The 23,390-nt window shown below is 46.0% G+C and overlaps 1 protein-coding gene across 1 annotated transcript in view; it reads right to left on the bottom strand.

Annotated features, from left to right (window-relative positions):
• RHEBL1 (RHEB like 1) overlaps positions 1 to 23,390 on the bottom strand; it is a 40,583-nt gene that overhangs the window by 16,126 nt on the left and 1,067 nt on the right. The window contains exon 2 of the mRNA XM_033935455.1: positions 22,998 to 23,069. Within this exon, the coding sequence (XP_033791346.1) occupies positions 22,998 to 23,069 (72 nt within the window). The remainder of the gene's footprint in view (positions 1 to 22,997; positions 23,070 to 23,390) is intronic.

Raw genomic sequence — 23,390 nt, 5'->3', positions numbered from 1 at the left:
AGTATATAGGGGGGGTAATTTTATTTTATTTGGAAATAGAAATATTGACAAAAAGGGAGGATATTTATTTTATATTATAAGAGTATTTGAATGTAATTCAAGTGTTATGAAATAATTGTCTTTTAGTATGTATTTTCACTTGATGTAAGAAATGAAAATGAATAAAGATTTACAAAAAAAAAAAAGAAAAAAGTTTTTATTTTCTATCTTGTGATTACAATATGCCAGATTTGAAATATGTATCCTGTCAGAGCTGGTATTAAAGACAGCGAGCATGAACTAGGACCTAAGAGAGGATAAGTCATTTATTTTGTAGTCGGCGTGGGGTTGGAGAGATTGTATCCCTATACTTCTACTAAGAATAACCCCCCTGCTTTGCTGGAGGCGTAGTGTGGGTTTTGGCGCCAGTGGCGATTGATCAGACACTCACAGAAGTCTGTGAGCATCGGAGCCACCACTGGCTCTGGGGCCCATGCTGTGCATCAGCAAAGGAGGGGGGGTAACATCTTAATAAAAAAATCTGGCCCACAACTTAAGCCTGTGTTTTAGATTTCAGCCCCTTGCTTGTTAGAGAATCATGTAGCATTGTCATATGACACAATCTTATTTGGCATGTCTGAGAGCTAAATGTCAAATATCTGCTAATAACAAGCTTTTGATGATATTAACAGGAGTTGCCATCCAACAAATAACATAATTGGAAGGACTGTAGAAGACTGAATTATTGTTTTTGGTGGAATTCAGTTTGTCATGTGTATAATGGAAAGAGCATTGGCAGTTCAAAAAGGTTATTATAATAAATTTAAGGATGTGTGGGGACCATTATTAAATTACAGTAATGAATAAGTTACACTTTTCCCAATTTTAATAAACATGTGGATTTGGGGTGGGGGGTTTCTTGGTTTTCCATTAAGAATATATGATTGTCATAAGATATTATTTTCATGTGGTATTAGTTGTATATGAATTTGGGAGGGGGTGGGAGTTAAATCTTCTTGGTGTATGATATTGAAGATTTTTCAAGTGATGTTGTATTATAATTGTTTGATATTTACTGTACCCTTGATGCAAGTTTAAAAATGAATAAAGAAATTTAAAAAAAAAAAAATAGATTTTAGCCCCTTATGTGATTTCAGTTTGACACCCCTGCTCTAACATGAATACTCTTCAAACTTTCTGGGGTATAACCTGACACAGGAATCGACTATTCAAAACAATATTGAGTGGAAACAGATCACCCATTGGAAATTTACTTAATATTGGAGGTGGGAGTGCTATGCACCCATACAGACTCCTATGTATGAGCTGTAGGAATAGCACAGTTACTTACCGTAACAGGTGTTATCCAGGGACAGCAGGCATATATTCTCACATGTGGGTGACGTCATCTACGGAGCCCCAGCGCGGACAGCTTTTCAAGCAAACTTGCTAGAAGTTTCAAGTTTGCACACTGCACCACGCATGTGCATGCCTTCTGCCCACTAGAGGGCGCATCCCACCTCGTGGTCCTCAGTTCCATAACTAGCATAGAAGCCATCCCCGGGGAGGCGGGCGGGTTGTGAGAATATATGCCTGCTGTCCCTGGATAACACCTGTTACGGTAAGTAACTGTGCTTTATCCCAGGACAAGCAGGCATGATATTCTCACATGTGGGTGACCTCCAAGCCAACCAAAAAAGGGCAGGTGGGAGGATGGCAATTTAGGAAAACAGATTTTGCAAAACTGACTGGCCAAACCGGCCGTCACTCCTGGATAAAGTGTCCAGACAGTAATGAGAGGTGAATGTATGAACCGAAGACCAAGTGGCAGCCTTACATATGTCCTCCATCGGAGTGGATCGGAGGAAAGCTATCGAAGCTGCCATCGCTCGGACCTTGTGCCCCGTGACTCGACCCGGGGGAGGAAGGCCAGCCTGAGCATAGCAAAAGGAAATGCAAGCAGCCAACCAGTTAGACAGAGTGCGCTTGGAAACTGGATGCCCTAATCGATTGGGATCGAAGGACAAAAACAATTGAGGGACCTTCCGATGAGACTTGGTGCGTTGAAGGTAATACGCCAACGCCCTCTTACAGTCAAGCGTGTGAAGCGCCGCCTCGCCCGGATGGGAGTGGGGCTTAGGAAAGAACACAGGAAGGACAATGGACTGATTGAGGTGGAAATCAGAAACAACCTTAGGGACAAACTTAGGATGGGTGCGGAGAACCACCTTGTCATGATGGAAGACGGTGAAAGGGGGGTCCGCCACCAAGGCTTGCAACTCCCCAATCCGCCTAGCGGAGGTGAGGGCAATCAGAAACACCACTTTCCAAGTCAGAAATTTCAAGAGGGACTTGTTGAGTGGCTCAAAAGGGGGTTTCATCAGTTGAGCTAAAACCACATTCAAATTCCACACGACAGAAGGAGGCGTAAGAGGGGGACAAACCCTGAGTAACCCTTTCATGAAGCGTGTCACCAAGGGATGGAGTGACAGAGGGCGTCCATCCAGATGTTGGTGGAAAGCAGAAATCGCACTAAGATGAACACGCACCGAAGTGGTTTTCAAGCCAGAGCGCGACAAATGGAATAAATAGTCCAAAACCGAGGATACCGGAACCGATACCGGATCCAGGTGAAAAGACGAGCACCAGGTGGAAAACCTGGTCCATTTCTGCGAATAGCAAAGCCTCGTCGAGATCTTGCGGGAGGCTTCCAACACCTCCCTCACCGATTGAGACAGATCCGGAGGAGTCAGGGAACAAGAAACCAAGCTGTCAGGTGCAATGACTGCAGATTGGGATGTAACATGGATCCTTGACTCTGAGACAGCAGAGAAGGAAAGACAAGCAGAAGAAGAGGCTCCCTGGCACTGAGCTGAAGCAGCAGGGAGAACCAGTGCTGACGCGGCCATCGAGGTGCTATGAGAATCATCGTGGCTGTGGACGATTTTAGATGTACTAACGTTCGCATGATTAGAGGGAAAGGAGGGAATGCATACAGGAACCTCCCTTCCCAATCGAGAAGGAAGGCATCCGCCTCCAGACGATCCCGCGAGTACATCCGAGAACAATACAGTGGTAGTTTGTGTGTCTCCGGAGAGGCAAACAGATCCACCTGTGGCGTTCCCCAGCGAGCGAAAACCTCGTGCAGAACTGCTGAGTGTAGAGTCCACTCGTGCGGTTGCAGGAGTCGACTGAGTTTGTCCGCCAGACAATTCAGTTCTCCTTGGATGTAGACCGCCCGGAGGAAGATGTTCCGGGAGACCGCCCACTCCCAAAGGCGAAGAGCCTCGGAACAGAGGGGCCAAGACCCCGTTCCCCCCTGCTTGTTCACATAGTACATTGCCACCTGATTGTCCGTGCGGACGAGGACCACCTGGTCCTGCAATATGTGAACGAAGGCTCGAAGTGCTAGGAAGATGGCTCGAAGCTCTAGCACGTTGATATGACACCGACGGTCTTCTGCCGACCACAGGCCTTGCGTGCGAAGACCGTCGAGGTGGGCTCCCCACGCGTACTCCGAGGAGTCCGTGGTCAGGACCTTGTGAAAAGGGGGAGTGCGAAACAGTAGCCCCATGGACAGATTTGAAGAGTCTGTCCACCAACGCAGCGATTTCCGCAAAAGCGGAGTCACCGAAATGAGGCGAGACACCGGATCGCACTCCTGACGCCACTGGGATGCGAGGGTCCACTGAGGGATCCTCAGATGCAGCCTCGCAAACGGCGTGACGTGTACCGTCGAGGCCATATGACCGAGCAGCATCATCATGCGCTTGGCCGACACCATCGATAGTTGAGAGACCTGGCGGCCCATCCGTACCAAGGCTTCCAACCGCTGGGTCGGAAGGTAGGAGCGCAGGCGCACCGTGTCCAGCACCGCACCTATGAATTGAAGAGACTGAGCCGGCCTCAACTGAGACTTTGGAAAGTTTATCTCGAACCCGAGAGTTTGCAGGAAGGCAATAGACTGTCGGGTCGCTGAGATAACCCCCTCCCTGGTCGGGGCTTTGATGAGCCAATCGTCCAGGTAAGGGAACACATGGAGCCCACGAGACCTCAGGGCTGCCGCAACCACCACCATGCACTTCGAAGGGCAGTACCCTGTACTGGAGGTGGAGGTCCCCCACCTGGAAACGTAAAAATCTTCGGCAGGCGGGGTGCACCGGAACATGGGTATACGCTTCCTTCAAGTCGAGGGAGCACATCCAGTCCCCTTCCTCCAAGAGAGGATACAAAACCGGGAGAGATAGCATTCGAAACTTCTCCCGGACCAGGAATTTGTTGAGCTTCCTGAGGTCCAGTATGGGGCGCAGGTCCCCGGTCTTTTTTGGGACCAAAAAGTAACGGGAGTAAAACCCCGTACCCCACTGGTCCTTGGGGACCGGCTCGACCGCCCGAAGCTTCAAGAGGGCTTTGGCTTCGGTCAGAAGGGTCGGTAGCTGCGAACGGTTGCAAGAGACTAAACTTGGGGGACTGTCCGGCGGCGAGGACACAAAGTTGAGCGAGTAGCCCTCGGAGACGATCCGGAGCACCCAAGCGTCTGAGGTAATCCCCGTCCATGCCTCCCGGAAAGACCGAAGACGCCCCCCGATAGGAAGGGGTTTCTGTGAAAGTGCGGAGGGGAACCCGCCCCGTCCGCTCAGCCCGTCAAAAGGAAGGCGCGGGCTTAGAAGGGCCCTGCGCCGGGGCTTGGGTTTGTCCCCCTCTGCCTCGTTGAGACGGACGTCTCGGAGGCGGTCTCGAGAAAGCCGGGGTCGACTTCTGAGGGTATCGGCGCGGCGGAGGCCGGAAAGGTTTCTGCGGCGGGGGCCTAGGTTTGGGGCGGACCAGGGATGCTAAAGAGCGCTCCTGCTCCGACAACCGCTTGGTCGCCGCATCCAATGACTCGTCAAATAACTCGGACCCCACACAAGGCAAGTCTGCAAGACGTTCCTGCAGGTTTGGGTCCATGTCGAGGGTGTGAAGCCAGGCCAAGCGGCGCATGGCCACTGCAAAGGCCGACACCCTCGAAACCAGCTCAAAGGCGTCGTACACTGCATGGAATAGGTACAACCGCAATTGAGACAGGTTGGACATAAACTGCTCGAATCCTGCTCTTTGGGAGTCCGGTAACGAGTTTCGATATTGAGGAAGGTCCTTCACCATACCACGCAAATAGGAGGAAAAGGTGAAGGCGTAATTTAGAACCCTGGTGGCCATCAGGGAATTTGAATAGAGGCGACGGCCAAACTTGTCCAGGGTCCGCCCCTCCCTGCCGGGTGGAACCGCCGCAGAAACCCGTGAGGGCTGTGATTTTTTAAGAGCAGACTCCACCAGAAGAGACTGGTGGGAGAGCTGCGCTTTATCGAACCCTTTAGGGGGAATCGTCCTATACTTCGACTCCATTTTTGAAGGCACAGACGTGACTGTAAGAGGGTTTGACAAGTTCTTCAGCCAGGTCTGCAGAAGGACACTGTTGAGAGGGAGTCTAGGCACCTCTCTAGGAGGAGTGGGAAGGTCCTGTTCCTCCAAAAATTCTTTGGAATACTGAGAACCTACCATCAGGTCAATCCCCAGGGCTCGGGCCATGTCCTGAACAAAGGATGAAAATGAGGACGGCCTAGCCTGGGGAGACGGGGTTCTCGACCGCCCCACCGAGGAGAGGGGGGAGGCCTCATGAGAATAATGAGGATCCCTAACAGATCCCGAATCCCAGGATCCCCTCTCCAAGGCCCTCGAGGGGGAAGGGGAAATTATCCTCCTCGCAGAACCCTTGGGCGAGGACCCCGGGGTCCGTGGAACACTCTCCCATTTCCTCGGTGAGGCGGCACGGGAAGACTTCCCACGAGGTGAGCGGAGGAGCCTCGGGTTGTCGAGGCGCAACTCCGACACCTGCAGCGCCTCGCCCCCGAACGACGAGGAACGATCGCGCCGAGGCGAGCCTCGGGGCCGCTTAGACTTCCTCGATCGGCGCCTCGTCCGAGGCCGCGTCGAGGGCGAGGCGTCCCGGGAAGACCCGGAGGAAGAGGAGGAAAGACGGCGCACTCTGCGCAACTTTTCTTTGGGTCTCACACTACGCTCAGGAGGCTCCCCCGAGGTCGAGGTCAGGGGCGGGGCCGAGACCGAGGTGAACGGGGCCACAGTGCCCGAGACCGAGGTCGCCGAGGCCGGGGCTCCCGAGGTCGAGGGGGCCGAGGCCGGGGCCTCCGAGACCGAAGGCGCCCCGGCCGAGGTCGAGGCCGCCGGAACCGCAGCACGCTGCAACACTTCCAGGGCTCCCGACAGCTCCGATGAGATCAGGGCTCGAAGGAGATCCTGGAAGGCCGGAATCCCCACGAAGGTGGGGAGTTCCGAGTCCGGGGCACACTCCCTGGAGGGCGACCTCGGTCTCGAGTATTCCCTCGGGGTGTGCGGAGTCGAGGTCCGATGCGGGGCCGGGGTCGACCCACCCGCCTTAGCCTGAGTCGAGGATGGCTTCTTTGCTGAAGGGGATGGAACAGAGGACTTACCCGAAGCTGGCTTCGCTGACGACGCCTTCGAAGACGAGGGCCGAGGCGAAGCCGAGGCCCCCGAGGACGCCGAGGCCGAGGTCAAGGCCGGGGCCGAAGCCGAGGCCGACGTCGAGGCCTTAGGCGGCGCGTCGACGGCGAACAATTCAGCCATTCTGGCCTTACGGCGACGGAGGGCCCTGTTTTGGAAAGTTGCACAGCGATCACACGACGCTGTCGGATGTTCGGGCCCAAGACAGACAATGCACCACCGGTGAGGGTCAGTGATGGAAAGTAACCTCTCACACCGGCTGCACTTTTTGAATCCCGTAACAGGACGGGACATCAACGAAGAAAAAGAAGAAGGCCGGGAACGACCAACGTCCCGCGGCCACGGCTTCCGGGAGCCCCCGGAGCCCAACGAAAAACAAAATATTTTTTTTTTTTTTTTTTTTTTTTTTAAGAGAAGAACAGAACGAAAGCAGCACCGCGAACTAATTCGATGAAAAAACAACAAACTAAACGCGGCAGCTAGAAGGCAAAACACTGGAGCTCAGATCCACAGGGCTTTCTTGCTCCGCGGAAAAAATTGAACTGAGGACCACGAGGTGGGATGCGCCCTCTAGTGGGCAGAAGGCATGCACATGCGTGGTGCAGTGTGCAAACTTGAAACTTCTAGCAAGTTTGCTTGAAAAGCTGTCCGCGCTGGGGCTCCGTAGATGACGTCACCCACATGTGAGAATATCATGCCTGCTTGTCCTGGGATAATAGCATATTTTACTATTCAGATGAATACAACAAAAAAATTGTTCAGCTGAATATTGACATTAAGCTATAAATAATAAAAGCAGCAACATTAAGTCAGATCAAGTGTTTATTTCAGCAGAATTTAATACCATAGAGCCCCAGGTTCATATTCAAGTTTAAATCATTCAACCAAATAGAATTGGCTATGAATAATTGGTAGCCATTTGAAAAAGCTACAATCTTTGCGAGTATGAAATTCCAAATGGATTCTTTGTGTGCACTCAGATAATTACAGAAGCAGGTGATTGGGCAGATTCCCTTTATGCCAACACATTAAGGAAATAAGATTTCTAATTCACCTAGAGTGAACTAGTTAGCAAATAGAACTGCCTATACTGTACTTGTTTTATTCTAGTTATAGCAAAAAACCCAGTGTACAGTATAAGTGCACCTAGATGGATACAGGAGAATAAAAAAAAAGAAGTGTTAATTTGAGAAGAGGCTTAAATTCAAAGCTTTGTACAAATATAGACTTTAAATAAGTTTTGAATTTTTAATAAGTATTTGTTGTTCCCCCTGTATCCTTCCAAGTACAGTACATACTTTTCAGTTTGTTGTGGAGTTTTCCTCTGTAGTTTTCCTGTTTATGTGTAATTCTAATTGTCTCTTATTGGGCCTTGATAAATTGTCATAAGATCTAGGAGCTAGCATCTACCGTATAAAATTCAAATATAAACGGATTTTTGGGCCAAAGAAATGGCCCCAAAATGGGGATCTCTTTAATTCTTTATTCATTTTATATGTTACATTAAGTGCACAGAAAATAACAACAATTAATTTAATACATCACTTGCAATTCCACAAATTTCCTCAACTTGGACAGGCTACTTCACTTATGCCGCCAAAGAATCATATAGTATCTTTAGGAAAGAACTAAAAACCACATTGTTTAAGAAATTTATAACCTAACCAGACTTCTCCCCTAAAATCGGAGCCTCCTCCCATCCCAAGGAGTCCATCTACCCTCTTCTGCCAAAATTTCTATCTTTAATTGTTACCAGTTTTTCCCACTGGTGCCCGTCCTTAGTTCAAATGTACCAACTTAACTTACTTCTCATCAACATCTTATGTTATCTTTTTCACCTTCGCAGCCTTGCACCTTTGTAACTCAAAGCGCAATCTCCTTTCTCTTCTCCTACTTATGCTCTGAATATCGTCGACTGTATAATGCTACTCATTGTGAAACCATGTAATACACAGCCCTGTAACTCTCCTGTTACTATCACTAGATGTTCAATGCTATACTCTGTAATTCGCTGTCTGTACAGTTTCTCTTCATTGTAAACCGCCTAGAAGTCGCAAGATTGTTGGCGGTATATAAGAATAAAGTTATTATTATTAAATAAGATTTATTCCCCTCCCACCATACTAATATCAAATATTACATATAATATAATAAATTTCCTTCCTTTCATAACAAATTATGAAAATCAAAAACCCATCCCCCTTTTTTTTCATTTATGTTAATCAGGGAAAAATTATATCTATTCATTACAATAATTTATTAATGGCCCCCACACATCCTGAAATTTATTAAAATATCCTTTTTGAGGGGAGTGTAGCCTGCGAGTGCACGAGGATGGTCGGGTAAGGCAGAGGCTCCGTATTCAGACATTACTGACAAAAAATACGAAAATAAAAATCTTATTTAAAATATAAAAAGAAGAAAAACAAAAACGTTATGGCTTCAGGAAAGCAGAATAAGTCCGATATGATGCCCTCAAATTCTGGCAGTGTCAAAAGAGCTAAGCCAGAGCCGGCGACACCGTCGAAATGTCCATTGTCAAGGGATAAAAGTGACATCGATCTATGGAAAGAACTACAAGAAATAAAAGAAATTCTTTTGAAAAACGCCAAAAAAACAAGAAGAAATAGCGACTTTAAATTAAAAAACTGAAGTGCTAGAAATCAAAACAACGAAATTAGAAATGAGAATGGACAGTTTTGAAGTTGAAAAAAGGCAATATAAACTGGACAGAGATAAAATCTTTGCACTCACCAGGGAAATGGAGGATTGCCAGAATCGCATGAGGAGGAGTAACCCGAGACTTTTGGGTGTACCGTAAGGGGTGGAGAAAAATAACCCGGTCTCATTTGTTGAAAACTTCTTGATGAAAGTCCTGCCCCTCAAATCCAAATACCCGATAGAAGTTGAACGTGCACATCGCATACCAATGAGGAGACCTGATACTTTACAAGGTCCTCGCCCCCTAATTTTCAAGTTGCTAAGACACCAACAAGTTTTAGAGGTGTTAAGAATGGCTAAAGAACATGCAAATTTAAAATGTCAGAATGCCAAAGTGCAAATCGTTCCTGATTTCGCTAAAACAACGGCAGATAAAAGGAAAAAATTTTTTAGATACGAGGCCGAAGTTAAGAGACATCGGAGCTAGATTTGGCCTGATATACCCTGCGATTATGAAAATAACTATTGACAACAAAACTATGAGCTTTGATGAGCCTGTGAGCTAAATGACAGTTTGGCTCTGTTTTATTTTGAATGGGAACTGTGAAATGGAATGCTGATGAAAAAGGCAGTTTGTCTCTCTATGAGCCTTTAATCTCTCTATCTCAAAAGATGACTTTTTAAAGTTGAAATGATTTTTTTTCTTTCCTGCTACATATATTGAAAAGTCACTAAAATCTGATAAGTTATTATATTACATTCATGAAGATAAGATGTTAATATACAGAACTTATAGTGACAGATTTAGTTTATATGTTTTGATGAGTTAGAGATTTTTGAAAAGTCTTAAATACAAATAATTTCTGTTAACAAAGAGTTTTAAGGAACTCTAGTTTTAGGGTTTAATAGGTTCCTTTAAGATTACTTAAGGGGAATATATAAATTTTAAAATTAAAAAAATATATATAATAATAAAAAAGGGGTACATATTATCAATAATTACTTTTTCTTTTTGGGCTTCTTACAAGTCTAATATTTTTAGCAAATATAGAGTTTCACATTCTCTTTTCTCATTTATAAAGTGAGTGAAAGATCTTTATTTAGTTTTTTTATTTATTAATATTTTAATACATATGATTATTACATACAACATTGTTCTATAATTGTGGTCTGTATAGAGCTTTCAATTTATGCTTTACTTGGTCTTGTATGTGCAGTTAAGCACGGTTACTTACCGTAACAGGTGTTATCCAGGGACAGCAGGCATATATTCTCACATGTGGGTGACGTCATCTACGGAGCCCCGATGCGGAAGCATTTTCAAGCAAACTTGATTGAAGATTTAAGTTTGCTCTGCTGCTCCACGCATGCGTGCCTTCCTGCTCCACTAGGGGGCGCATCCCCTCGTGGTCTCCAGTTCACTTAACTAGCAAAGAAGCCAACCTCGGGGAGGTGGGCGGGTTGTGAGAATCCTGCTGTCCCTGGATAACACCTGTTACGGTAAGTAACTGTGCTTTATCCCAGGACAAGCAGGCATGATATTCTCACATGTGGGTGACCTCCAAGCTAACTGAAAAGGGATGGAGGGAAGTTGGCGATTTAAGCAAATAGATTTCGCAATACCGATTGGCCGAACCGGCCATCGCTTCTGGACAGTGAGTCCAGACAGTAGTGGGAGGTGAAGGTATGAACCGAAGACCACGTGGCAGCCTTGCAGATTTCCTCAATAGGTGTGGACCTGAGGAATGCTACGGAGGCTGCCATCGCTCGGACCTTGTGTCCCATTGCTCGACCATGCAGCGCGAAACCAGCCTGAGCATAGCAAAAGGAGATGCAATCGGCCAACCAGTTGGACAAGGTGCGCTTGGAAACTGGGTGACCTAACCGGTTTGGGTCGAAAGACAAAAACAATTGTGGGACTTTCCGGTGTGGTCGAGTGCGTTGGAGGTAAAAGGCCAACGCTCTCTTGCAGTCAAGAGTGTGGAGCGCCACCTCTCCGGGGTGAGAGTGGGGCTTGGGAAAAAACACAGGTAAGACAATGGACTGATTGAGATGAAAATCAGACACTACTTTAGGCAGGAACTTTGGATGAGTGCGGAGTACCACCTTGTCATGATGGAATACAGTGACAGGTGGGTCCGCTACCAGAGGTTGTAGTTCACTAACCCGCCGGGCGGAAGTGAGCGCGAGCAGGAAAATCACCTTCCAAGTGAGGAATTTTGGATGGCATTTGTCTAGGGGCTCAAATGGAGGTTTCATTAGTTGAGCCAGAACCACGTTAAGGTCCCAAACCACCGGAGGGGGTTTGAGAGGAGGGTGGACATTCAGAAGACCCTTCATGAAGCGAGAGACTAAGGGATGGAGCGAGAGGGCTTTCCCTTCCAGGGGCTGATGAAAGGCCGCAATCGCACTGAGGTGTACTCGAATGGAGTTGGTCTTTAGGCCGGAATGAGATAATTGAAGTAAATAGTCAAGGACCAGAGGGACGGGGACCGACACCGGGTCCTAGCTGTGTGCGGAGCACCAGGTTGAGAATCTGGTCCACTTTTGGGAGTAGCAGGTTCTCGTCGAGGTCTTTCTAGAGGCCTCCAATATCTCCTTGACTGATTGAGACATGGAGAGAGCAGTCAGGGGGAGAGAAACCAAGCATTCAGATGAAGAGATTGAAGATTGGGATGTAACAACGAACCCTGACCTTGTGACAGTAGAGAGGGAAACAGAGGCAGAGGCAGTGGATCTCTGACACTGAGTTGAAGTAGAAGGGAAAACCAAGGCTGGCGTGGCCAGCGAGGGGCAATCAGGATCAGGGTGGCTTGTACTGTTTTCAGGTGGACAAGCGTCCGCAGGATCAGAGGAAACGGCGGAAACGCATACAGGAACCTTCCCTCCCAGTCTAGGAGGAAGGCATCGGCTTCGAGCCGGTCCGGGGAGTACATCCGGGAGCAGAAGAGAGGCAGTTTGTGATTGTGGGGGGATGCGAACAGATCTATTTGAGGTGTCCCCCACTGTTTGAACACCTGTCGTAGGGTTTGAGAGTGCAGTGACCACTCGTGTGGCTGGAGGAGGTGGCCGAGTCTGTCCGCCAGGCAGTTTTGTTCTCCTTGTATGTACACCGCTCGAAAGAAGGTGTTGTTGGAGATTGCCCATTTCCAGAGGCGCAGGGCTTCCCGACAGAGGGACCAAGACCCTGTTCCTCCTTGTTTGTTTACATAGTACATTGCAACCTGGTTGTCGGTTCGGATGAAGACAACCCGGTCGTGGAGCAGATGTTGAAAAGCTACAGCTGCGAGATAGATGGCCCGGAGCTCTAGCACGTTGATGTGACAGCGGCGGTCTTCCGCTGACCACATCCCCTGCGTGCGTAGGCTGTCCAGATGGGCTCCCCAAGCGTACTCTGACGAGTCCGTGGTGAGTACCTTGCTGTGATGAGGGGCGAGGAAGAGTAAACCTTTGGAAAGATTTGAAGAGTCGGCCCACCAGCGGAGCGATCTCTGCAAGGAAGGAGTCGCCGTCACGTGACGGTCAATCGGGTCCCAGTCTTGACGCCATTGAGAGGCCAGGGTCCATTGAGGGATTCTCAGATGGAGGCGGGCGAAGGGTGTGACATGGATGGTGGAGGCCATGTGCCCTAGGAGAGTCATCATCTGTCGAGCTGATACCGAGGTCAGCAGAGAGATCCTTCGACTCATAACGCCTCTAGGCGCGGAGGGGGGAGGAAGGAACGGAGGCGAACCGTATCCAGCGTGGCCCCGATGAACTGTAGGGACTGCGAGGGGCGTAGTTGGGATTTTGGGAAGTTTATAGAAGTAATGTTTATTAAATCATCAAGTCAACACACAGATACAGACATCAAAGACATTTTGTGATTAGAACCAAACTCTCCCAAATCCCCAACCCACCCAATCATCCCCTCCCCTCCCCTCCCCACCCCACCCGGGCAGCAACAGCGGAAATAAACATAATGAAAGAAAACCTACAGTATCAGAGTGGTAATCAGATCATACTGTCCATAATTGTTGTTGAACATTCGTGACAAAGGTTAAACTAAATGGGTTTTTGGGAAGTTTATTTCGAACCCCAGACTTTGTAGGTAGGTAATAGTCTGTTGGGTCGCTGAGATAACCCCTACCCTGGACGGGGCTTTGATTAGCCAATCGTCCAGGTAGGGGAATACCTGGAGGCCCTGGGAACGTAAGGTTGCTGCGACCACCACTAGGCACTTGGTGAAGACCCGAGGTGATGATGCTAGGCCGAAGGGGAGGACTCGGTATTGTAGGTGCCAGTCCCCCACCTGAAAACGCAAGAACTTGCAGTGAGCGGGGTGTACTGGGACATGTGTGTATGCCTCCTTCAGATCGAGGGAGCAGAGCCAGTCGCCCTCGTCGATCAGGGGGTAGAGGGTCGGTAGGGAAAGCATCCGAAATTTTTCCCGTACCAGAAATTTGTTGAGGCGTCTCAAGTCTAGTATTGGGCGTACGTCTCCCGTTTTTTTCGGTACCAGGAAGTAACGGGAGTAGAAGCCTTTCCCCCGTTGATCGGAGGGAACCTGCTCCACTGCTCTCAGGCGAAGCAGGTCTCGAGCTTCGGAGAGGAGCAGGGGTAGCTGCGTCCGGTTGGGAGGGCAATTCCTTGGAGGGTTGTCTGGAGGAATGGCCCGAAAGTTGAGAGAGTATCCTGATGAGATCATGCCAAGGACCCATGCGTCCGACATGACTTGTTCCCAGCGAGGGTAAAAGGCTTTGAGGCGACACCCGATGGGAAGGAGGCCTGGGACTATGGCGGAGGGGGCCCGCCCCCTTCCACGTATCCCGTCAAAAGGACGGGGATGGTTTGGTAGTCGCAGGCGGTTGGGACTTGGGTAGAGCCCGATGGTGGGCCTGCGGGCGCCTGGGTGGAGGCCGCGAGAAGGCAGGAGTGGATTTTTGTGGGTATCAGCGCGGAGGGGCCCTGAACGGCCTGGACGCGGTTGGTTTAGGCTTTTGCCGGACGAGGGAGGCGAACGAGCGTTCGTGTTCGGAGAGGCGTTTTGTAGCCGCCTCGATAGTGTCATCGAACAGTTCTTTTCCCACGCAGGGGAGGTTAGCCAACCGGTCCTGCAAGTTGAGGCCATGTCGACCAGGCACAGCCAAGCTAGTCGGCGCATGGCGATAGCAAAGGCTGCCTCTCTGGAGGAGAGTTCGAAGCTATCGTAGGCCGCATGGAATAGATGGAGGCGCAGGTTGGAAAGGGACTCTAAAAGCAGGCCAAACGCTTCTTGCCGGGAGGCCGGTAGGTCAGTCTCAAAGGCTCTCAATAGTCCAATGAGGTGTTTGAGGTAGGATATGAAGGTGAAAGTGTAGCTTTGCACCCTAGAGGCCATCATTGCATTTTGATATAGTCTCCTGCCGAACTTGTCCAGGGTTCGGCCTTCTCGGCCTGGGGGGACCGCAGCTGAGACCCGGGATGGGTGAGCCTTTTTCAAGGATTCTACTAGCAGCGACTGGTGGGAGAGCTGTGGTTGTTCGAATCCCGGGTAGGGTACTGTGCGGTACTTGGCCTCCATTTTGGAGGGTACGGCTGTGACCATGTAGGGGGTCTCCAGGTTCCTGAAGAAGGCCTGTTGGAGTACCGGGTTAGGTGGTAAGCGAAGGGACTCTCTGGGCAGTGATGGCATATCCAGCTCCGCTAGGTACTCCTTAGAGTATCTGGAGTCGGACTGAAGGTCTAAGTCCAAGGCGTGGCCCATGTCCTGGACAAAGCGAGTGAAGGATGGGCGGGATGTTCCCGGGGCCCCGTGCGGGGTCGGTGAACGAGACCTCCGTCGGGTGGAGAAGGATGGGGAGGCTTCCCTCGAGTATCGAGGTTCCTGCTCCGATCCACGCTCCGAGACCGGGGAAGCACTGTGAGAGTGTTCCAGGGTCGTCGATCTTCGGCGTCTCGAGGAGCCCCTCGGAGACGATGCCGGGGTTCGGGGTACCGATCGATGTCGAATCGGTGACCTCGACCCGGACTCCCTCGGAGAATACCTGCCACCTTGGGTCGGGGTCCAGGTCTGAGGGGGAGTTCAGAGGATGCGCAGGTTGGAGAGTGATAACTCAGCCACCCTTAGTGGTCCCGTACGAGGTGTAGAACAGCCTCGTAGAGTTGGTGAACCTCGGGCCTTCTTGGAGGTACGGCGGTTCGAGGTTTCTGTCGTTTTAGCACGACGTTTTGCCCCGCGGCGGTCTGTGGAGGGAGAGCGTCTCGGGCGCCTCGGCGAGGAGGATGGGATGCGGCGAAGCTTGCGCACTTTTCCCCGAGGTTGCTCGATGCGAGGCTCAGGCTGGTCTGGCACCTGCGGGGTCGAGGTCGAGGCCGATTGTAACTGGGCCATTGCAGCGGACAGCTCCGACGAGATCATCGCTCGGAGTAGGTCCTGGAAGACGGGCACGGACAGCATCGAAGGCATGTCCACTGCCTCGGTGCACTCCACCGGGGGCGACCTCGTATCAGAGTATTCCCGTGTGGTGGAGGCACGGCCCGAAGGCTTGGAGGGCTTAGCCGGGGCTGTAAGCATGGGGCTTCCGCCATGCGTCGATGGTGTCCCCGAGGCTGGCTTCTTCGATGTTACGGAACCTGAAGAAGGAAGAGGGGACTTACCCGGGGCCGAGGCTTTCTGCTGTCCCGAGGGCTTCGGATTCGGGTCTCGGGGCGATGCCGAGGTATTCGGGGCCGAGGTCAAGGCCGGGGCCGACCTCGAGGCCAAGGTAGAGAGTTGGTCTGTGGCGAAAAGGTCCGCCATGCGGCCTTTTCTTCGACGGAGGGCCCGGTTCTGGAAAGTAGCGCACTGGGGGCAGGAGTCGGTTGGTTGAGCCGCCCCCAGGCAGAGGATGCACCGGCGATGCGGGTCTGTGATGGAAAGAAGCCGCTCACACCGGGTGCACTTTTTAAAGCCGGTCAAAGGCCGGGACATAGAATTGAAAGTAGCTGCGGCTCGAGTAGCCACGCGGCCACGGGGACCCGGAAGCCTCCGGGTCGTCAAAAACGAAGCAGGAATCAAGTTGAAAAGTAAAGAATTCGCGCACAGCGACTTAATCGAGAAAAAAACAAGGAAAAATCGCGGTGCTAGAAGGCAGTTGGGGCAGAGCCTGAAAAACACGACTTCTAAGCTCAGCGGAAAATTTTGAACTGGAGACCACGAGGGGATGCGCCCCCTAGTGGAGCAGGAAGGCACGCATGCGTGGAGCAGCAGAGCAAACTTAAATCTTCAATCAAGTTTGCTTGAAAATGCTTCCGCATCGGGGCTCCGTAGATGATGTCACCAACATGTGAGAATATCATGCCTGCTTGTCCTGGGATAACAGGTTTTATCAGTCAATATTAAGGGTGGGAGAGGGAGGGGTGGGAGGGGGGTTAAGGGAAATTGATAATTGGGGTAGGGATGTTGATATGGGGGATATAAAAGAGAATGGTGTTTATTCATTTCAAATAATTTCAGTTTTTTGTTCAGATACAAGAAATGAAAAAGATTTTGTAAAAATTAATTGGAATGATGGAGATTAAAATCTTTTCACTCAATGTCAATGGCCTTAATCACCCAGTAAAGAGAAAAAAATGTTAGCATTCTTAAAAAGACAACAGGCTGATGTGTATTACATTCAAGAGACACACTTGTCAGTGGCAGAATCCAGAAAGTTAGAAGATAATTGGGTGAAACACTGTTTCTTCGCTCCTGCAGTGGGGAAGAAGGCAGGAGTGGCTATATTAGTTAACAAAAAATATTTAGCTTCATTCAAAATGATGGATTTTGATCCTTTAGGGAGATGGATAAAAGTGGAAATGAGTATGGGAAATAATACTTTGACTTTAATAAATATCTATGCCCCGAATTCGAATCAAAAAGATTTTTTTACAAATATACAAAAATTAATACTCCCACTGGCTGCTTCTAATTTAATAGCAGCTGGAGATTTTAATGCTGTTATGGATCTTTTTTGGATAAAAAAAGAAGCAAAAATATAAAATCATTAGGCTTAGATAATTTGGTGAATACTTGTAATTTGAAAGATATGGCATATTCTTCATTTTAATGATCAGGAATTCTCTTTTTGCTCACCAGTTCATAAATCTTTTTCAAGAATTGATTACATATTGGTATCATATTCCATGGTGCAACAAGTGACACAAGCCTCCATTGATCCAATTATTTTGTCTGATCATGGAGGAGTGTGGATTACACTTACACTAGAGAATAATTAACATAATAGATCATTATGGAGGTTTGATAATGCATTGGTTTCGGATTCAACTTTTCTTGAAGAAATTAAATTAAAAATTTTGGAATTTTTCCAAATAAATACTTCAGCAGATATTAATACGGAAATTTTATGGGATGCATTTAAAGCTACTATAAGAGGTAATATTATTTCTTATTCTGCATATATTAAAAAACAACTTATTAAACAATTTTCAGATTTGGAAAAAGAAATTAAACTGCTGGAGTCCAAATTAATTGATAAATGGAATCATGAAAATCTGCAAGCTTTATTAAAGGCTAAAATTTCTTCAAAAATGGCAAGGAAAGATTTGTTTTCTTCGCAAACCTTGTATTATGGAAAATCCAATAAGGCAGGAAGTTTACTTGCAAATTATCTTAAAGCAAAGAAGAGAAGAATAAAAATAATTGCAATAAGATGAGAAAGGAAATATGCATAATCAAATTAGTAATATTTTAAATCAATTTTTGGCTTTTTACAAAGAGTTGTATTCTTCCGAGTCTTCTGATGATAAAGTTCAAAAAGGTATGGAATTTTTAAATCTTTTACCCTATTTACTAAAATAGTATCAGTTCCAACTTAATAAAGGTTGTATTAAAAGTATCATGGCAGAATCTGTGGTGATTGTTTTGCCAAAGCCAAATAAAGATCCCACTTTGGTTTCGAATTACAGGCCAATATCATTAATTAATATAGATGGAAAATTATTGGCCAAAGCACTGGCATTAAGATTGGCAAAGGCTCTCCCTTACATAATTGATGTACATCAAACGGGTTTCATTGCTAACAAACATTCTTCTAACAATACAAGACTGGCATTTCATACTTTAAATTTAACTAAAATGATGAATGAACCAGCTTTTGCTCTATCTTTAGATGCAGAAAAAGCTTTTGATAGGGTAGAATGGTCATTCATGTATCAGGCTTTGGATTGGTTTGGTATAGGTCCTGATTTTGTTCAAATGATTAAAACTTTGTATAGCTCCCCTATGGCAAGATTATACATTAATAATAATTTATCTGAAAGTTTTAAACTACATAGAGGAGTTAGACAGGGATGTCCTCTATCTCCTTTACTGTTTGATATTGTGTTAGAACCCTTATTGATAGCTATTAATCAGACAAAGGGGATACAGGGTATTCCCCTGAAAGAATGGGAATACAAATTATCTGCTTATGCGGATGATATTTTATTATATTTGCGCAATCCAGGTTCAACTATACCGTGTTTGTTAGAATTGATTGAAAGGTTTGGAATGTTTTCAGGATATAAAATCAATTGGAATAAATCTGAAATACTTTTGCTTAATGTACATTGCATAAAATCTATGTTTGATTCATTTCCTTTTGTTTGGAAAGAGGATGGATTAAAATATTTAGGAATTTGGATTAAAAATTCAATAGAAGATACAGTAAAAGAAAATGAAAAACTTTTATTAAAAAAGGTTTCGGAATTATGTGAACAATGGAATCCATTACATATATCTTGGTGGGGGGAGAGTTCAAACTATAAAAATGATGATATTGCCTGTGGTTTGCTATCAAATGTGTATGATTCCGGTATTTTTCCAAAATTCTTTTTATAAAAAATTGAATTCAATAATTATTAAGTTTGTTTGGCTTGGCAAAACTCCTAGAATTGCTTTGGTATCTTTACAGAAATCAATTAAGGAGGGTGGGGTAAATTTCCCAAATTTTTATAGGTATCATCAGGCCTATATTTTATGTCAAGGTATGTATTGGGTCCTCCCAGATCTCATTGAATACACTCCAGATTGGTTATATTTGGAATGGCGACTCATGTCTCCTTTACATCTTTGTCACATTCTCAGTATCAAGATGCCCAGATTGTATAAAGAAAATAAACTTTTATTAGATACATGGAAAACTCTGAGGTATGTAAGTAATTTAACTGAAATTCCTATAAATAAATCAACAAATCAATCTATATGGCAAAACTCCAAGATTCAAATTGGCGGATCTAAGATTGTCTGGAAGCATTGGTTAAATGCAGGAATACGAACTTTAAATGATGTTATTTCAAATGGAAATATGCTTGAGTTTACACAATTGCAAAATAAATTTGGACTGAATAAATCACAATTTTATAAATGGTTGCAATTGAAGCAGGCCATTCAGGCAGGGTTCCCTGAATGGAAAAATCTAAATTCTCAATATAGCATGGAATTTTTATGCTTCCAGGCAGATTTTCTGGGTCACCAGGCCGCACAGTGGTACAAAGTTATTAGTGAATTGGTCAATAAAAAACCTAAAAATTGTCTTAGGGATATTTGGAGCATTGAGATTAAACATCAAATTTCAGCATCTCAATGGCCACAAATTTGGTCTTGGAGAATAAGATGTACACTGTCAGCATCTATGAGGCAAACTTGGTTTTTTCTTTTACATAGAGCATTTTGGACCCCAGTTAGATTACAAAAGTTAAATAGTTCATTGTCTAATAGATGCTGGCATTGTAAGCTTGATGTAGGGACTTTGGATCATCTTTTATTTTATTGTCCCTATATATTAGCCTTTTGGAATTCGATCTGGGATCAAATAAATTCTTTATTGGAAAATCCTGTAGCATTAACTTATGATACTGTGATATTTGGCATGTCTATGAGAAAAAAGAGTCAGATATCGGCAAGTAATAACAAACTTTTATTGATTATGACAGGAGTTGCCATGCAACATATTACTACCAATTGGAAAGATCACAGCAGACTTAACTTTAATTTCTGGTGGAATTCACTTTGTCATCTATACAAAATGGAATGTTCAATAGCAATACAAAATGGAAATTATAAAAGGTTTAATAAAATATGGGAGCCATTGACATTGTTTTGTAATGAATAAACACCATTTTCTTAACATTACTTATGAATGGAGGAGAAAGGGGAGGGATTGTATAAATAAAGGAAAAAAAGGTAAGAACTATGAAAAAGATTGATTCAATTAAGAAAATAGTGTGGAAAGGGAGGGGGGGAGAAGGGTTTAGATACATATACATTTGTTATTATCTTGATAGATATACCAAGTGTTGTTAGTAAATCTATGTATTACTTATATTGTACACTTGTTGAAAGTTTAAAAATGAATAAAGAATTTTAAAAAAAATATCCTTTTTGAACAGCTAATGCTCTTTCCATTTTATAAATGACACACTGATCTCCGCCAAAAACTATAATTCACTCTTTTCCAATTTTTTAATTATATTCTACACCGAGTACTTCAACCACTAGTTTTAAAAAAAAAAAAAATCCCAAAACTTACAGGGGGGTCTTTGCTGTGGGGAATAGTCATGGATCAGAGGCATGCCTGACATACAGCAGATTCCTCCCCATGGCAGTCCTCAATGCGGTTTGCCAGTAACCAGGAGGAGGGGAATCAGCAGTGCATTCGGATTGTGATCAGCCCTGTCTTCTGTTCCAGTCATGTTAAACCGTCTTGGCAATAAATGAAGCCACATACCACAGGGGCCTTTTACCAAATTGCTATAGGCTCTGCTGGTCTCAATCCCATCCCTCAAAATCAGGATCAGAGGGGATGAGATTGAGACCAGCAGAGCCTCAGCATCCAGATTCACTATTGCCAGACAGTTTAGCAGGACTGAAGGTAGGGCTGCTCGAAATCCAAATGCACCACTAACTCCACTCTCCCCTCCTCCAGGTGGCTGGGCAAGAGCATGGAGTACCACTTGTGGCCACCACTAGCAGGAATCAGCTGCCTATGACAGGCCTGCCCCCCCCCCCCACTCCATTCCCCAGATAGGTAGTGTTGGAAGAAGTAAATAAGATGATGGGGAAGAGAGATGTGTTGGAAGAAAGAGGATATGCTGGATGGAGGGGGCAAGATAGTAGATACTGGTTAGAAGACTGAAAAGGAGGGGGAAGAGAAAAGATGCTGGAAGAGGGGAAGGAGAAGGAAGAATTAGCAAAAAAAACAACCTGGAGAATAAATGGAGGGAGAATGAAAGTTGTAAATAGATGCAGATAGAGGAAAACTGAAAGGAAAAGGTTAAAGTCAGAGATGATGTATGAGAGGAAGTGAAGACAGGAAGGATAGAAGAGGTAGACTGCAGACATTGGAAAGAAAATTAAGAAAAGAAGAAACTGGGATAAAAACATGAATATATGGCCAGAAAATAAGGTAAGTCAAAATTTTTTTTAAATAATTTCATGAACAGAAAATGCAGTTTTACTGTAAATCTGCACTGCTTTCTTTCTATATTCCAAGTGTAGAGTACTGTTTCTCTTTCTCTGGGGTTGAATTGCAAATCTTAACATCTTGAGGTTTAAGTTTGTGGTTGCTAGTACTGTAGTTGCATTTTCCAATGCAGGGGCCTTGTGATAGATGCATCACAGATATTTGTGTTATGTTTAATGACTAACAAGATAGCTGATGGGGAGGGAGAATAAACAGTCTTTAAAGATAATATATAGTATAGTATATGCAGAGCCTGATCGCTACACAAGGCAGAGGTTCTAGGCAGTGATGTGGTAGGGAAAAGCCCCATCATCTTTCAGTGGTATGAAATCTCAGGTACCAGGCCACCATCGTGCTTAGAAATTGGATCATGGCACCCAATGTTTGTCAAGTCCTGTCTTTCATACTTTGCAATTTTATTTACAGTAAAATCTCAGTTAACAGACACTCACCCAAACTAACCAGGGTGTGAGGGGGATTTGCCAGTGGGAAAAGTCCCCTGAAGCACTAGCAGCCCTGGGCCGCAAAACCCCCTCCCTCAAGCCCCGAAAACTAGAAGTGGCTGCAGTCATGAGCTGCAAACTCCACCTCCCTCCCTGAAGCACTGCTGGTATACAAATCCCCTCCCCCCCAAATCAGCAGCTTAAGAGACTTGAGGGAAGTGGGGGGGATTTGCAGCTGAGGACTGCCACCACTTCTAGTTTTTCAGGGCTTGAGGGAGGGGTTTACAGTTCAGGACCACCACATACTTTGCCACTTTGTAAGGGAGAGGAGGGAGGCTGTTGCATGTCAGGACTGCTGTTGTGTTGGTACAGGAGAGATTGAGATCTGTGTTCATAGCACTCTCAATCAACCAGTAAAACAGTTATTCAGCATCCATGAATCCCCTTGGATGTCAGATAAATCCTTCTGTACTATTTAATAAAAGGAGTAGCCGAGATGGCCATTATATCTCTAATATGATTCTCCCCAGACAGCATGGAAATACAGTCACACTTGCTATCCCTGGACTGTTTGCACTTGCCTTTAAAATTAGTATTAAAATGCAAGGTGAGAATTCAACAAGTGTGTCTCCTGCTGTCTGTAGAGAACAAAGGGGGAAGTCAGTATTCTAGCCATCACCTTACTTCCATCATTATGTTTGTTTTATTTCCATAGTTACCTTATGTTGGTTTGAATAACTGTATATAAAGATTTAACTATGTCAGTTTGAGGATAAACATTTCCTATTCTAGCTGTAACTTCATTACTGATTTTCTGCACTACCACACTAATAGTGCAATAACCAGCAGATACCTCATACTTTTTAGCTCAAGATTATGAACTAAAATATAAGTGTACATATAGTCATCAAGTGCCTAAAGGGAAACCCCCCCAAAAGCCACACCCACAACTTACTATTTTCAATAGTTGGATCATAATCCTCAGCAAACTGTCCTTTAACAAACTGAAGTGCCAGTGACGATTTCCCTGTAAGGAAAAACCAAAACAGAAAAAGCTCAATCATCCAGAAAGCCCTTCCCCCAGATAAAACGTAGTGCAAAAATTACATAAGAAAACAAGTTCCTTCCACTCTAATTCCTTAACAGGTAGAAAGAATCATACTTCTGAGTGCATGGATTGTGTAGGGTTCTGTTAAGATAAAACTGGACTCGCGTTTAGCAATTTTTGCCTTTGACACAGGACACGTTCATGATAAATACAAACCCCCAAAAAAAGAAGTTGAGGGGAGGAGGGGGGGAGAAGAGAGGAGAAACACTTAGCGTTGCCTTGGTGGGCAATACCAACTAT

The sequence above is a fragment of the Geotrypetes seraphini genome, chromosome 3 (assembly GCF_902459505.1).
Source record: "Geotrypetes seraphini chromosome 3, aGeoSer1.1, whole genome shotgun sequence".
NCBI classification, from domain to species: domain Eukaryota; kingdom Metazoa; phylum Chordata; class Amphibia; order Gymnophiona; family Dermophiidae; genus Geotrypetes; species Geotrypetes seraphini.
Note: the sequence above shows the minus strand (reverse complement) of the source record. Positions and strands in the feature narration are given on the sequence as shown.